This window comes from Parus major, chromosome 1A, assembly GCF_001522545.3.
Source record: "Parus major isolate Abel chromosome 1A, Parus_major1.1, whole genome shotgun sequence".
NCBI classification, from domain to species: domain Eukaryota; kingdom Metazoa; phylum Chordata; class Aves; order Passeriformes; family Paridae; genus Parus; species Parus major.
In genome coordinates, this window is record NC_031773.1 from 59,888,090 (window position 1) to 59,902,676 (window position 14,587).

The 14,587-nt window shown below is 41.0% G+C and overlaps 1 protein-coding gene across 1 annotated transcript in view; it reads left to right on the forward strand.

The window, feature by feature from the left end:
• The window catches only part of PARVB (parvin beta), a 51,678-nt gene that overhangs the window by 19,039 nt on the left and 18,052 nt on the right, over positions 1-14,587 (forward strand). The window contains exons 2-6 of the mRNA XM_015627676.3: positions 1,127-1,216; positions 3,076-3,146; positions 9,688-9,790; positions 13,236-13,376; positions 13,729-13,844. Coding sequence (XP_015483162.1) covers positions 1,127-1,216; positions 3,076-3,146; positions 9,688-9,790; positions 13,236-13,376; positions 13,729-13,844 — 521 coding nt within the window. The remainder of the gene's footprint in view (positions 1-1,126; positions 1,217-3,075; positions 3,147-9,687; positions 9,791-13,235; positions 13,377-13,728; positions 13,845-14,587) is intronic.

Consider the following 14,587-nt stretch of genomic DNA (forward strand, 5'->3'; position numbering starts at 1 on the left):
ACTGCATCCTAATGTCAAGCCTGGTATGTTTGGTAGGTGGTATGTTTTTCCAGTGGGAAAGGGGAATAATAACTGCTCTTGAAAGGGAGAGCTTGCAGGGATACTGTGACCATTATTTAACTGTTCCTCCTTTTCTTTCCTGAGAAAAGTTTGCTTAGCAAACCCTATTTATTTAGAAGTTCCTGCTTTCCCCTGAAAAGAGTGTGGGACCCCTCCCAAAGGAGACTGGACTACCACAAATGCTGCCACAAGTCATTTTAGTTCATGCTTACACAGAGCTATCACTGAAAATATGGAGCTCTTGTGGTTTCATGCCTTGTTATTCAATGTCACCTGAGTTTAAGGGTAGATGAGCCTTGGAGAGTGTGTTACAGCAGTGCTGATGTTTTTCTTACTGATAAGCTCCATGAAAATACTGAAGAACTGTTCAGTATTTGTCCTCAAGTTTACTTCCTCCCTAATGGTAGGATGCAGGGAAGTATTTTAGCTTCCATTTTATTTATGAAGTTTGCTTTATTGAGTTTTCCAATGAGAGTTGTAAGTTTAGGACAGCTTGAGGTAAAAAAATTCTGATTTGTGTTCACTAGATCATGGCACATCTATTTTATGAAGTGGTAGCATTTGAATTAATACATTTTCATCTTTATTTGATAGGTCTCCCTGGGATTCTCTGAGGATTTAATAAGGACAATAGCAAGCTGCATGTTCTGCAGCTGGAAAGGGTTGGGAGTGAGTGGTGGTCATGCTGTCAGAAAAAGGGTTTGTTTTTACAGTTTGATGCCTGCTCTAGGTTGGTGTCATCCTGCAGGCAAAGCTCACACCCCTTCCTTCTGGAGAAACAAGTACTCTGAGCTTGTTCTTACCACAGAATTGGGTTTCCTGCTAAAAGTTTCCAGCCACTTCTGTGGTAGCTCTGTTTAATGGGAAGCTATAAAAGGATGTTACTTTGATGTTATTTTCCACTGTGGCTGCAGTTCTTCATTCCATAAACTTTGGTCCTGTTCTGAAATGGATCTACCAGATGTTGGCTGTTATTATGAACACCATCCCCAACCCCTAAATATACACCAGCTTTGCACTTACTACACTCTTTCTGTTTGTTTTGTTTTTTTTTTCTTATATCCAGTGAGTGACCTCCAAGAAGAAGGTAAAAATGCCATCAATGCACCAATGAACCCAAGCACTGTGGACATCCATCCAGAAGACACACTATTAGGTAAAGTTTTGTCCTGCAGAGGTGGTGCAGAAGGGGACCACTCTGACCCCCACATCATTGCTTCGCTGCTGAATGTAGACTGCCCAGTTGGAACTGAAAGGATTGGAAGTGACAATTGAAAAAGGTTGCATGTTACTCGTAGACTAGAAATTAATAAGGCTAAATGGAGTTTGAAGAGCAGTGCTGAGTGAAGTAGTTTATGGACTCTCCCCATGTCCATCCCCATTCCCTCACTCTGAGTCCGTGCAAGAGAAATAGCATAATTTAATAGAAAAAAATGTTAAAACTTGTTGAAATAAACCACTTTTGTTTTTTCTGTCCATATGTCTCTTAATCTAGGGAATTAGTTGAAGCAAACTAATTACAAAACAGTAAATCAAACATCAGAACAAATAATAAAATAGTAAATTAAAACCAGAAACTGTTAGTCATTTGGATTTTCTGATTAGGTGAGTAGTAGGAAAGGCAAAGTACTTTTTTCCTAAGATGTGGACAAAGTGTTGGTTGCTCTTATGTTGATATGTCTGGACCAGGAGAGTCTTCAGTGATTTCTTCTGGATACCACTAAAGCTGGGTATGTCATTAGAAGATGCAGGACTTCTGCTGAGGGCCTGTCCTGCAAAGACATGATCACCAGTGAATGTTTGACCAAGTTCTGGGGCAAATCATGCTCTGTTATGGGTCTTGTTCAGAGTTAGTGTTTTGGGTGTGTAGTGGGTGTCACTTCCTATGATAGACTGCCTGACTCACCCTAGGCAGTAATGAGGAAGTAAAGGAATGGGGAGGGAAAAAGGCAGCAAAAGAATTAATGTTTCTTTCACTGGTTTGTGGAAATTTTTCAAGTGTGTTTAGGTAGCACAATCTTATTTTTTTAATAAAAATAAAGAGCCCTGGAAAACCCTGACCCCAAATGTGTGGGTGAGGTCTAAGGTGACCAGTTAGGTGCTGGTTACTAAATACTGTGTAGTCAGTCTCGTGTCCAGGGTGTGTCATGTTTCCCATGTGACAGCTGTGAGGTCTGGCACTGCAATGGGAAGTCACTGTAGGCTGGTCACTGCATGTTTTTAAAGGTTTCATTGAGCAGTGTGACAATGGCCTGACCAAAGGTGATACCAAAACACTTCTTTTGTTGTCCTGATAGAAAGAATTGAAAAATCAATAGGAAAATAGGATTGTGTATGGCCTGCCTTCTGGTCATTAGAGAGCATTTCTCACACAGCTCATCAGCAGGAGAAATAGAAGACTTGACACCTGTGAAATCTATTTTATGTTCTTCCCCCATGCACTAGCACAGCTGATACAAAGTGGGGTAATTTTATTTCATGAGCTTAATCAAAGATTGAGTAGTTCTTGCACTCAGGAGAACATGTGTGACCAAATTTTGGGGAACCAGAGGGTGGAGGCACAAACTCTCAGCCCAAATCTCAGCAGCTGCACTGGGTGTAGTGCATTAAGCTCACTATATTCTTCCAGGTCCTGCAATCTGGGACAGGTGTTTTCAATGAGAAAGTAAATTCAAACTTGAGGAGAAGGAAAAAAGTAGCTCACTATGGTTTTTGGTGTGTTATTATGAATGTGCCCGACATGAGGACAGGGATTTTCCTACAGCATTCTGCATGGGGCAGGGGAAGGTCAGGGGAGACAGTCCTGGTTTAGGGAAGTGGGGCTGTTCTATCTTTCTGTGTGTCTCTAAAATTGCCTGACACTTGGATCATCTGACATCCCCTGGCTAAGAGGATGAGTAGGCACTACCATTTCTCAATCAGCTGACAAGCCCCTTCATGGTGTGGAGTTGTGGTAGTTTCAGCAGTGCACATCTGAAGTGGATCTCACTAAGGTTTCCTCTCTTACTTGAACAGAGGAGAATGAGGAACGCACGATGATTGATCCTAACTCAAAAGAAGACCCCAAGTTCAAGGAACTGATCAAGGTAGGAAATCAATGTTTTGTCCTTCTTCAAACCTTTAACTAGTGAACTGGAGTAATTTGCAAGCTGGTCACCAAAGAACACAGTTGAGGAATGGCAACTTGTTACTGGAGTATAGCTGTGGAAACTGAGATGAAGGTCAACAGCAAGGTAAGGCTAAAAGCAGCAGTGAGGGGGTAAGGAAAGGCTGAATGTCAAGGTACTCATGGAGTTATGGAGCAAAGCTCCATTGTCCATTTCTGTCCTTGTGATTATTACAGCAAGGATCAGTGCTTGGCTTGAGTCTGGCTGCAGTCCCTCCACATAAAATATAGGTACCTTCTGTTTGGGAAAGCTGGGAAGGAGCTTTGCACAGCATCAGTAGTACTGAAATGTTAGGGGACAAGGAGGGGACCTCTTGTGTCATGGGGAAGTTGGAACTGAGATTGTTCTTACCCTATGTTCTGCCCTCTCTTTACCTGTGTCAGGGATAGATAGTTCTGAGTCTTTCTTGTCACCGGACACACCTGCCCAAGGTGTTGATAAGGTGTGCCCAGATGTGCTGATGATAAATGAGACTTCTCAACTCAGCAGTGCCCATAGTCCCTGCCTGGCACTACAGAGGACTTGCTCTTGAAGGGCTTGTGTTTAGGAGAACCTTTTCCATGCAGAAAGTTGTTGGGGTTAACCTAGTACAAGCTTGAGGGTGAAGAGAAGGGATGGTGAGCCTGAACAAGTGTGATCTCTTTCAAAAAGGTATTTGTGCTGGTGTTACACTTCTTACTACACTTTCCCTTTATTTCTTTAAAATAATTGTAAAAATAATTTTTGTTGGAAATGACAATTCAGCTATGTCTGTGTGGCTGTGAAAACTTTGGATAGTGTAAACCAGTTCCTGAGAGGAGGCTGAGCTTGGACATATTCCCTGCTGGAAACTTGATGCACCCTGGCTGCTTCCCAAAATTAAACTGCTTCAGCAAATGCCTCAGCAAACTGCTCACCTGGTACATCTTTAAAACAAGCCCACTGTTCTGTTATTACCACTGCAACAATGTGTTACGCATCACAAAACCACATCAGACTGACTTTAGCAAGGAGCAGTGCTTAAATTTCTGTTTTTCTAGTTCACCATGGTTTTAAATTAAGTGACTGCACCTTCTTTCTTTGTTAGTACCTAAATCCATTAATTCTCTCAAAGGTGCAGTGGTCTTGCAACACCCTCTCAGGATGTAATGTAGTTTCTCTGCCATTGGAGCAGTGATATTGTCATCTGAACAAGAGTCACTGCAGTGGAGGAACCAGATGCACTCTGTGATTCAGGACACTTGATACGGAGATCGCAATTGCTTTTAAATTGTGAATTTTCCTGCTGAGTTTAATACAAGTTACTGAGTCTTCCCAGATGCTGTAGTCCAGCAATTATATTATATTTTATTTTTTCAAATTAAAAACACAAAAATTTTCAGGAGGAATGAAAACCAGCACCTGAACAGTGCTTGAGGATAATGTCTGAGTGCATTGCAGAATCAGGTTCAGGGTCACTAGGCCAGTTCACACTTGCACAGGGAGAGAGATCCCAGTGGAACCAGATCACCTGGTGCAGGGAGCTGCATGGAACTGGAGGTTGTTTCCTTGGGATCATCCTCGAAGGAGAGATGTGTTCTGTAGAGTGCCTGTGTAATTTAGGTAATGGCTAATAACTTTCGTACCTCTCAGCAGTGTTAGATTTTTTACAGGGATTCAGCGACGTGGATGTGAGTTCACACTGTGTTGGTGTGATTCTGTATGCCAGGGAGAGGTTTGAATTATGCTGGCAAAACTTATTTTATACTACAGTGTTTGGATAATGAAAAAATGATTCCTCATTTTTCTGTTCTTTGGTGGTTAATAGCATTTTCCAAAGCCCCAGTGCTGAATGAGAATTGCTGTGCTTTAGAAACCTAGCCAGCAGAAAAGTGTCTGCCCCACAGAGCCTGAAAGGAAAGCTCTCCACGGACTAGTGAGGAGTGGGAACTTGAACGGATGGATTTTTTTATAGTTCCAAGTGGTTCCTTCTTTCTCTTTCTGCTCAGAGAGGAATGTGCCAATAGCAGCAGCAGACCTTCGTGCCTTTCCAAAGCTGGCAGTGGGACTCAATTTCACTGGGGCCAGCCCAGATCTCTTTCAGCACCAGAGTTAGATGTGCCAGTGGTTTGCCATCACTGATGCTGAGTGTTTCTGTCCTGCCAGTCACGTGCAGTGAGGTAAATGGATCTCAGTGCAAAGAAGCAGCAGAGATATCTGCTGCTGACACTGCTTTAATACCTCTTTGTCTCCACCAAATGTTGGTTTAATTTCTGCTAACCTCATGCCATAAGAATTATATGCATTATGGACTGGGCATTTGGAAGTGATTTTGACAGAGCCTTTGTAACTCTAGAGGAACAAACTGTACAGCATTGTGGTAATACAGAGACCATCAGATGAAAAACACAACAAAAAGCCTCGTTCCTCTCTCTTAGTAAAGAAAATATACAGAGAATCTCTTTGTTGAAGGATGCTTTTAGTTGAGGATGTGAAAATACCTGCTTTAAGTCTTTTTGCACATATGCCTGGAAGTGTTGTTTATTATCACCATGGACAGTTTTTTAAAAATAGTCACAATTTGTCAGTATGAAGTGTTCAGCAAAGTTCTCTCTGGCCAGCAGCTTTTTAAAACTCACTTTATTTGCCCTTTGTGCAATGAAAATTTGGTACATGGCTGAAGAGACCTAAAGCTGAAAATTCAGATCAGGGAAAAAGAGATGAATTACTGACTTTATTTATATGTGTGTATAAATATTGCATTCACAAAACACTCTATTTCTAGTGCCTGAAATATGTGAGCTTCTTTTACTTATTGTCCAGTATTTTCTCATTTTCTGTATTTCTGTAGGAAAAATATGAAAAAGAGCTTCTGCTAATTTAATGCAAAATTTTAGGACAGCAGCTTGCAAGAATTGTGTCCTGTCTGAGAGTGCCGTGACCACAGGCAGCAAGCCACAGTTGTAAGGTGGCTTTCTTCCCTTCAAAGCCTTCTGTCACATTGGCTTATAACTGCAATAACTTCTGGCCTTTAAAAGACTCATCTAAATTTTATACAGATCTAGACACTGCCTGAAAAGGGTAAACATTCTCATTTGTAGTAAAACATTCACTGTCCTGGAAGATACTGACTTTTCCCATGTCTGGTTTTATGGCTTTTTTAGATGTACTGAGGTGAAGAGAAAACCAAAATGAAGCCACTGGCCTTTGACATGTGGTTTGTCACATATGAACAGATGAAACTGAGCTCCCTAAATGCTCTTTATCTGCTTTTGGCAACTAGAAGCCTTCCCCTTGGTTACAGGATGCCAGTGCTTTGTGCTTAGTCACGAGGCCTGAATATGAATTTTTGCTATTAATTTTCATGCTCAGCTCTGAAGCCAGTATTATACCTTTTATCTCTGCTTCCTAATTCCCCCAGAAGCTGAGGGGAAGTGGGTCATTGAAGCGAGCATTTTCTTTTTGTGCTGTTTTTGGTGGTTGGGCTTGCCGTTTTCCCATTGTGCCAGATGTGTTCATGTACTTTGTGTTGTTTGGCATTTTTTCCACTGCTGTACAGCGACGACTGTGGGGTTCTTATGCCCTTGAACTCTGAATTTTTACAGCTGGAAGTGCATGTGTCTGAGCATTTGGCCCAGTTCAAAAGTGCCTTAGATGAGTGCAGATATGCATGAAATGTCAGCCATGGTTGTGAGGATATCAGAATATCATATTGAATTTTTAAAACCCCACTACTAGTTCCAAACATTATGGAAGGCTATAGAAAAGCAGCTTTTTATGAGCCCAAAATTTAATATTGAGCTGCAGCTGTATGAAGTGCAGGCACAGGAAGGAAGAAATGGATAGAGGAGTGGGAGATCAAACATGTTGAGATTAAGCATCTTTTCTTACAAAAAAAGAAAAAACAAAAAAGCTCTTGTTTGTTTCCCACTAAGCACCAACGTGCCTGTGTCAGGCTGGTAAAATTTTGAGACATTCAGGTTATTGAATATTTCCTGCTTCTGCATTTTTATGAAGGAGAAGTCACAAAGAACTGGAGAGAGCTTACTTTCCATGAGCAGAGTCAGAAAATATTTCTGCACATTCGTTGTTTCAATAGGCAATGTGGTGTTTCCTCTGTAAAAGTTAAAAAAAAAAGAAAATCTGTGCTGAAATTTTTCTCCATGTTTCTAATTAAGACATAAGAAGAAAGGCTTAGGATTTTTTTTTCACTACAGTTCTTTCCAGTCTTCAGCAGCTGTTGAAAAAAAACAACCTGGAATTTTTTTTCCTTTGCAAATTCATTTTTTTCTAGTGGAGCTGGAATTGTAGTCTGAATAGTAGAGAAGTTAGAATGTTTTTTGGGATATTTTTCCTTTGTTTAGGTACTAAACTATTAAAATAATAAAATAATTATGGCAAGACTTGTTTATTTTTTGTCTTTTTTGTAGTTTTTTACCTAAAAGTTTTCAGTGCTAAATTTTTGTGAAACATTTAATTATCACATAGTGTAAGTATTTTCCTTTTTTAAGACCCTGTACTTTGAGTCTTGTGTATCTGCACTCTTGGAAATGGGATGTTGGATCTTACATTTTTTTCTTTTATTTCTAATTCCTCGGCATTTTCTAAATTCTGACTTCAATACCATTCAGCACAGAACAAACAAAATAAAATGTTTACTAGTGGTTTCAAATAGTTCAGCATCCTGAGTCTTCCTGTAACAAAACTTTTGAGGACTTCTTGAAATCCAACCTCTTCTTATAGTGACTGTAATGGAATCTGGTTTTTAAATATCTTCTGCTGAGATTCAGATAATTTTTGAAAGTCTGTTCTGTAAATCTCACAGAAGACCTAAAACTTTTATGATTTTGACCTCTTAAGTTGATTTTTTTAATGGATGTCTATGTGTTTCAAGTTCGTATAATTATGGAATGAGGCAGTCACCTTTGAAAATCTCTTTCTGGATGATGTCTTGTTATCTAGGACTGATTTTTCTGTATAACTGGTGAAGTTTTTGAGGTGAAAGATAGTATTGTGCTTCTCATTGGCTTCCAGCTGTGGTAATCCTTTGCTGACTTGTCACAGGGGAGCAATGGGATGGTGGTGATGCTGCTGCTGCAGAGCTCATCCTTTTGTATCCATATGTCCTCAGTCACCTCCCCTCTTGTACCTGTGTGAGAGAAGACCACTTCTGACACAAGTGGCTGACACTGAATAGTGACTAACTTACCAGAAAACCTTTCTTTTTAGAGGCAGGTCTTTTGAAGAGTCATTTTTATTATTGAGGTTTTAATCCCTCTGGACAGCTTAGAGGGCAAAGGTGATTTATACAGGTGAGCATTGATGCTGATCCTTGTTTTTCATCGGTTGGGCACTCACCAAATCACTCAGCTAAAACTTGCCACTTACATACTTTCTCTATTTTTAGAGCTGACTTTCAGCCCTGTGTATTTTAGCATGCTTTGGAAGTACTAAAGATGTGGATTTGATGTACATGAAGTATTAGTATTTCATGTTTGGATTGTGAACTTTTTCATGGTCAGTAAGCCTAGGCAAATTTATTTGAGGTTTCTAGGTTGAATGAACATCTGTAGCCAGGTGGAATAACTTAAATGTCCTCATGACCAACATACTCAAATGCTCGTGTTCCTTAGGATTCCCAAAGTGGGTGTTTTCCTCTGCATGCCTGCATGTATTTTATTTGCTTTTGTTTCATGATTTCTTGTATATTGAAACCCCAGAACTTTATTAGCCATTGCAACTGCCAAGAAGAGGCAGAAATATTAATTTCGCAGAAAGTGAATTTAAAGAATCCACAGCTTTACATGATGCAAGTTAAAGATTACAGAATCTTTAAATGAAGCTTATTGTTTTTAGGTGGCTCTGGTTAATGGATTTGTCATGTCTGTGATTGGTGATACTCTTCTCCTCTTATAGAACTAAGGAAGTAGTAGGAATTAGCATTGTGTCTCTTCCCACATGACTCTGTTATTTTTATAAAAACGATTTAATTTTCCAAGTAATAGTTTGGAGGAGAATGCTACTATCAGCTTCAAACAGTCAAGGCTTGTTTTTCTGTAACTGTTCTGAAATAATTGTCTTTGGCACCTGGAAAATTTAGCTCAGTTCTTTTTCTTTTTTCAAAATTCTTTATGCTCATTCCTGTTTTACAGGTGACTGAATGATTTTTGTAGTTATGGTAGTCAGCATATGGGAACTGTTGAAATTGTAAAATTATCATCAGACCCATTAGACCAAGATTTTAATTCTGGACTTTTGTATTCTGCAATAGCTGAAGATAAAATGTTTTTTCCTGTTGTTAGGACCCAAGATAAAAGCATTAGGGGGCAATGAGATGCTTTTATTCTATTTTTTTTTTAAAATTCAGCTCTCATCTCTGCAACTTGGAAATATATAGGCATGCTTATATTTCATCTGTTTTATAGTCCTGATTACTGTCCTGAATGAAAGGAATGTAGTTCAGTTGGGTTTAGACACTTGCCTCCTTTTCCTGTGCTTGCAGGTTCTCATTGACTGGATTAATGATGTGCTAGTGGAGGAGAGAATCATTGTCAAACAGCTTGAAGAAGACCTTTATGATGGGCAGGTGCTGCAAAAGCTGCTGGGTAAGTGCACACAAGAGAAAGGTGACCCTTGACTGGGAGAGCCTAAAGTTAACCTCTTCCAAAGCTGAAGACTGTGCAGTAGCTCAGCATCTCAGGGAGATGGTCGATTTCACTGAAAACTGCCTCAGCTTCTCCATCTGTTCTCCTCAGCCTGTCTGCTGAGAGGGGAAGAGATCAGATGATTCCTAGGTATCTGTTAACTGTAGCTGAAATAATAGGGTAGAAAAGGAGTGAAGAGGTTCATGTTGATGGTGTCAAGCAGAAGCTGTGTGGTCAAAAATTTTGCCAGTGTAGTTTGCTTTTGAAAGCTTTTGGTCTGAGAGCTGTTTTGAGATCCTGGTAATATTACTTTTGGGGAGAAAAAGAGAATGCATGGCAAGAGGCATGTGCTCAAAATGTGCTCTTCTGTGTGAATGACACATGAGGGGACACTTAGTTGAGAATTTGGGGTTTTGCAGCCCCCTTCCATCTTTGCAATGTGTGTGTTGATGCAGGAAGCATGGTGGAGAAGACTCAGGTTAAAGCAATAATTTATGGGGGTGCTTTTATAAAAGAAAGAGGCTTGAGGCCTCCAGTACCATGTAAATCCACACTTTTTCTTAGCCAGACTTCCCTCAGCTCACTTCTGATGTGTTTTTAAGAGTGGGCCTGGGCTGTGGGGGGTGTGCGTATGTCAGAATGGGGAAGGAGGACCTAGTGCTGCTGGTTCCACTGGTTACTGGATTTTCTGCACAGGCCCCTTAAATGACAGGTGTTTTGATGAACATCCACAAGTTTTTTAAATCAGTTAATTATCTCTGTGTGTAGTTAAAACCCCTCAAAAATAATAACTTGAGGAATGAAACAAGAGTACTTTTAGCACTTCTGGGTTAGCCTGCAGCCAGGAGCCTCCAGATGTGGTATGGACCAGTATTGTACACAGGTAATTTTAGGTGGGGAGTATTTGCTTGAATCCAGCTGTTCTTCATAACTGTGCCTCTGCAGCTGGCAGTGGGTTTCACTGTAGCTGTCTCAGGTGTCACTGCTTGCTCACACTCCCTGTGGAGCCACAGCTGCAACCTCAAGCCTGAAGACGTTTAGGAGGTGCTTAGTTGTACCTAAGTATGTGTGTATGTAAGACATTGAGGGGCTGGAGCGTGTCCAGAGAAGGGGATGGAGCTGGGGAAGGGTTTGGAGCACCAGGAGGGGCTGAGGGAGCTGGGAAAGGGGCTCAGCCTGGAGAAAAGGAGGCTCAGGGGGAACCTTCTGGCTCTGCACAACTCCCTGACAGGAGGGGACAGCTGGGGGGGGGGGGGGGGGTCAGGCTCTGCTCCTGAGAAAAAGGGACAGGATGAGAGGAAACAGCCTCAAGCTGTGCCAGGGGAGGTTCCAGTTGGATAGTGAGAAAATTTTTGCACTGAAAGGGCAGTTAAGCCTTGGCACAGGCTACCCAGGATGGTGTTGGTGTCACCATCTCTGGAGGTGTTCAGAAATCATGCAGATCTTGCACTTGGGGATGTGATTTCGTGGTGGATTTGGCAGTGCTGGATTAGTCCTGTAACTGAGTGATCTTAAAGGATTTTTCCAACCCTCCAAATGGTTCTATGATTTCTGTGTAGATCAGTCAGACTTAGCATATCTTAGAGGAGGAAAGATGGACCTGGACATCTTGCAGCCTGAGATCTTTAACTGCATCAACTTTTACTTGTTTACTTTGTCTTGGGCCTCTGACTGGAGAGCCAATGCATCTCCCCTGACCTGGAGCTACCACAACTCAGCCCCAGTCTTGTGCTGTTCTTCAGTAGTGTCTTTGTTTCTTCCTTCACCTTCCTTCATCTTTCAGGAAAAACTAACAAGATGTGGTCATTGAACTTCAAGTAGTAGTTAACCATTCCTTGTGAGTGAGAGGTGTTTTGTCTTGATAGCCAGGCTCCACATAAAAGGGTGAAAAGCAACAGCTTTGTCACTGGGCTTATGCTGGAGCAGTTTGAAATAAGATATTAAGAGATGACTGATGGAGGTGGAGCTCCTTCTTTAGTTGATTTTATCAAGGTGCAAGCAGTGCCATTCAGAGAAGCTGGAATGGCCTGGTACACATGATGTTGGTGTGAAAGGAAATGAATTTGTTTGCTAACTGGGCTGAGAATAGGCAGGAGCCTTAACATGTGGCTGAAAAATTAATTTGCTTGTTTTGATAATCTTGGTAAAATAATTCCCTACTTTAGGTTGATTGAAACAGTCAAGATGTTCAAAGTATTTGTTAGTTGATAACCTGCAAGTCTCTTCTCTTTGGGTTACTAGAGTACTTTTATATTGCTACCACTTAAAAAAAAAAGTAAAATCTTCAGCTAGATAAAACATCCAGAAGAAGCATACTCTTGAACTTGAGAGCAGAAATATATCCATTATTGGAATAAGAGGAATTTTGACAACTTTGAAACGTTTCTGAAAGAGTCTTCAGATTCTTGAGAACCTCATTTTGTGAAAACAGTTTTGGTGAAGTATGTTTTTTGCTTTAGAGAGTGGAATGGTATATAACTGGAATATGACCAACCAGTCCTGACCTCCTAGACAGATCAGCACAGTCAGTTTGGCCACTTATTTCATGGGTGTAGAGAGAGAACAGAGATGAGCTGTTCCCATTGCTCTGATGGCTGGAGGACTCTACCCCACCTTCCTCAGCCCCCTGCTTTTTCTTTTTTTAGAGAATTTTAGCTCCCGTCTCTTTTGTGAGGGCCACAACAACAGAGGAGGAGAAGAATGAGTTGTCTATGACTTTGGCCACAAATAACTATATTATGTAAACAGAACTGAAATTTTAATGATGGAACTTTACACATTTTCCTGCATTATTTCATTTTGGCAACAATCAACTATGATGTGACAGTGTCAACAACATTACAAGAGTGTACCAACTTACTTTTTAAATTAGCTCCACTAAGCTAATCCTGGGTCATATGAATCTTGAGGGTTTGAGGATGCAAAATGTGCTTTAGCTTAAATTCATACCTTCAGCTAACCTGAAATAAAGCATATCAAGCTGAAGTAAATGTTCACACAAAATAGTTCCCATTTATTTTCCTAAACTAACTTTAAAAACGTCCTCTACACCAGATTCCTTATGCAGTGAAGGCTGCGTTGTGCTGAATGCTTTTCTGCAGTGAAAGAAATGGGGAGGTATCATTAAATTGCTGCTAGCTTGATGTCTAGCTGAAAGTTGTTACATATTTTGACACCTGACTGATGAGCATGTTCAGCCAGACTTTACTAGTTTTGTCACATTTTTATTGGAACTGACACACTTTGGTGAAAGTTTTACTTTCAGCTATTTTTCCTCTAGAAGAAAAGCATTCTCTTAGAAAAGTTCTGGTGGACTCCAGTGGTCTGTGCTTATTATCTCCACACAGTTTAATCTGGTTTTGTCTGTCCTTTTTATTTATTTATTTTGTTTGTTTTTCAAATGCAGAAAAATTGGCTGACCGTAAATTGAATGTGGCAGAGGTGACACAATCTGAAATTGGTCAGAAGCAGAAGTTGCAGACGGTCTTGGAAGCTGTCCATGATTTACTCCGACCCCATGGCTGGACAATCAAGTGGAATGTTGACTGTAAGGACTCTTACTATGTTTTCTGTCTCAGAAAGTGTGTTGTCACTTGGGAAGTCTGCTAAGAGCACTTTTCCTCAGTATCCTCCAGGCAAGTGAAAAGCAAGTGGTTGGGCCTGTCTGTGATCAGAGAGGGTTTGGACTCGTAAGTTAGGCTTAAAGGAAGGGCTGAATCTAGGCTTTCCTACCTGTGAAGTTGCACTGTGGACTTTACTGATTTGGGAAAAAGGGGAAGAAGGATAAAAAGACTGTGTTGACCAAAAGCATTTTTCACTGCCTTTTCCCCCCAGAGCTGTTTGTGTAAAATAACACCTCAGTATCCTTTCACTGGCTTCGTTTCCTTTGTTCCCTGCAGCCATCCATGGCAAGAATTTGATTTCCATCCTTCACCTTCTGGTGGCTTTGGCCATGCATTTCCGAGCTCCCATCCGGCTGCCGGAGCACGTGTCTGTGCAAGTGGTGGTTGTTCGGGTAAGTACCAGCTCCTGGGAGGAGCAGAGGGGACTTTGCAGTGCCGGGCACACCCTTCCATTGCGTCCCATCTCTTGTCATTCAGAAAATATGTGTCCCAGTTGTTTGGTGTGTCCCATGCCCAGAAATGCGTTTTTGGATTGTACATGCTTAAATGAGACCCCAAGAACAGCACATCCTTCATAGGTTTAGTGCCACCCTTTGCTATTGCAATATCAAGCTCAAAGTGTACAATGGGATTTTGTATAAGGGAGCACTAGGCTTGTAATTTCTGTCACTCCAATACAGTTTTTTTTTGCCCTGCATTTTTTGCAGAGAAGCCATTGTAACCCACACAGCACAGGAAGGAGTTTCAGCCCATAAAATCTCCCTTGTCTGGAATGCCTGTTAGCAGTGTTGTTTTTCCCCAATGACTTCATGTGCAGACTTAGACATGTTGTTTTTAGTTGTTTTCCTTGGCAGGCCTGATAGACTTTCATAATTTCTTTTACAGTCTTATGCTTTTGTTAGCTTTCCTTAGATATGGGGAAGAGATCTGACCTAAGGAACCCTGACTGTTTCCCCCCTGCCCCAGATACTGCTCTAGTTATTCCTTTCTCTGCTTGGTGCCAACCATTTCCTTTCCCTCTACAAAGACTCTGTTTTCAAGCATCATTTTGCTTTATATTTAAGCAATGGTGTTTTCCAGGTTGCCTGCCTGGATGCTCTAGATGTGCAGGGTGTGATGTAAATGGGAAATTGAT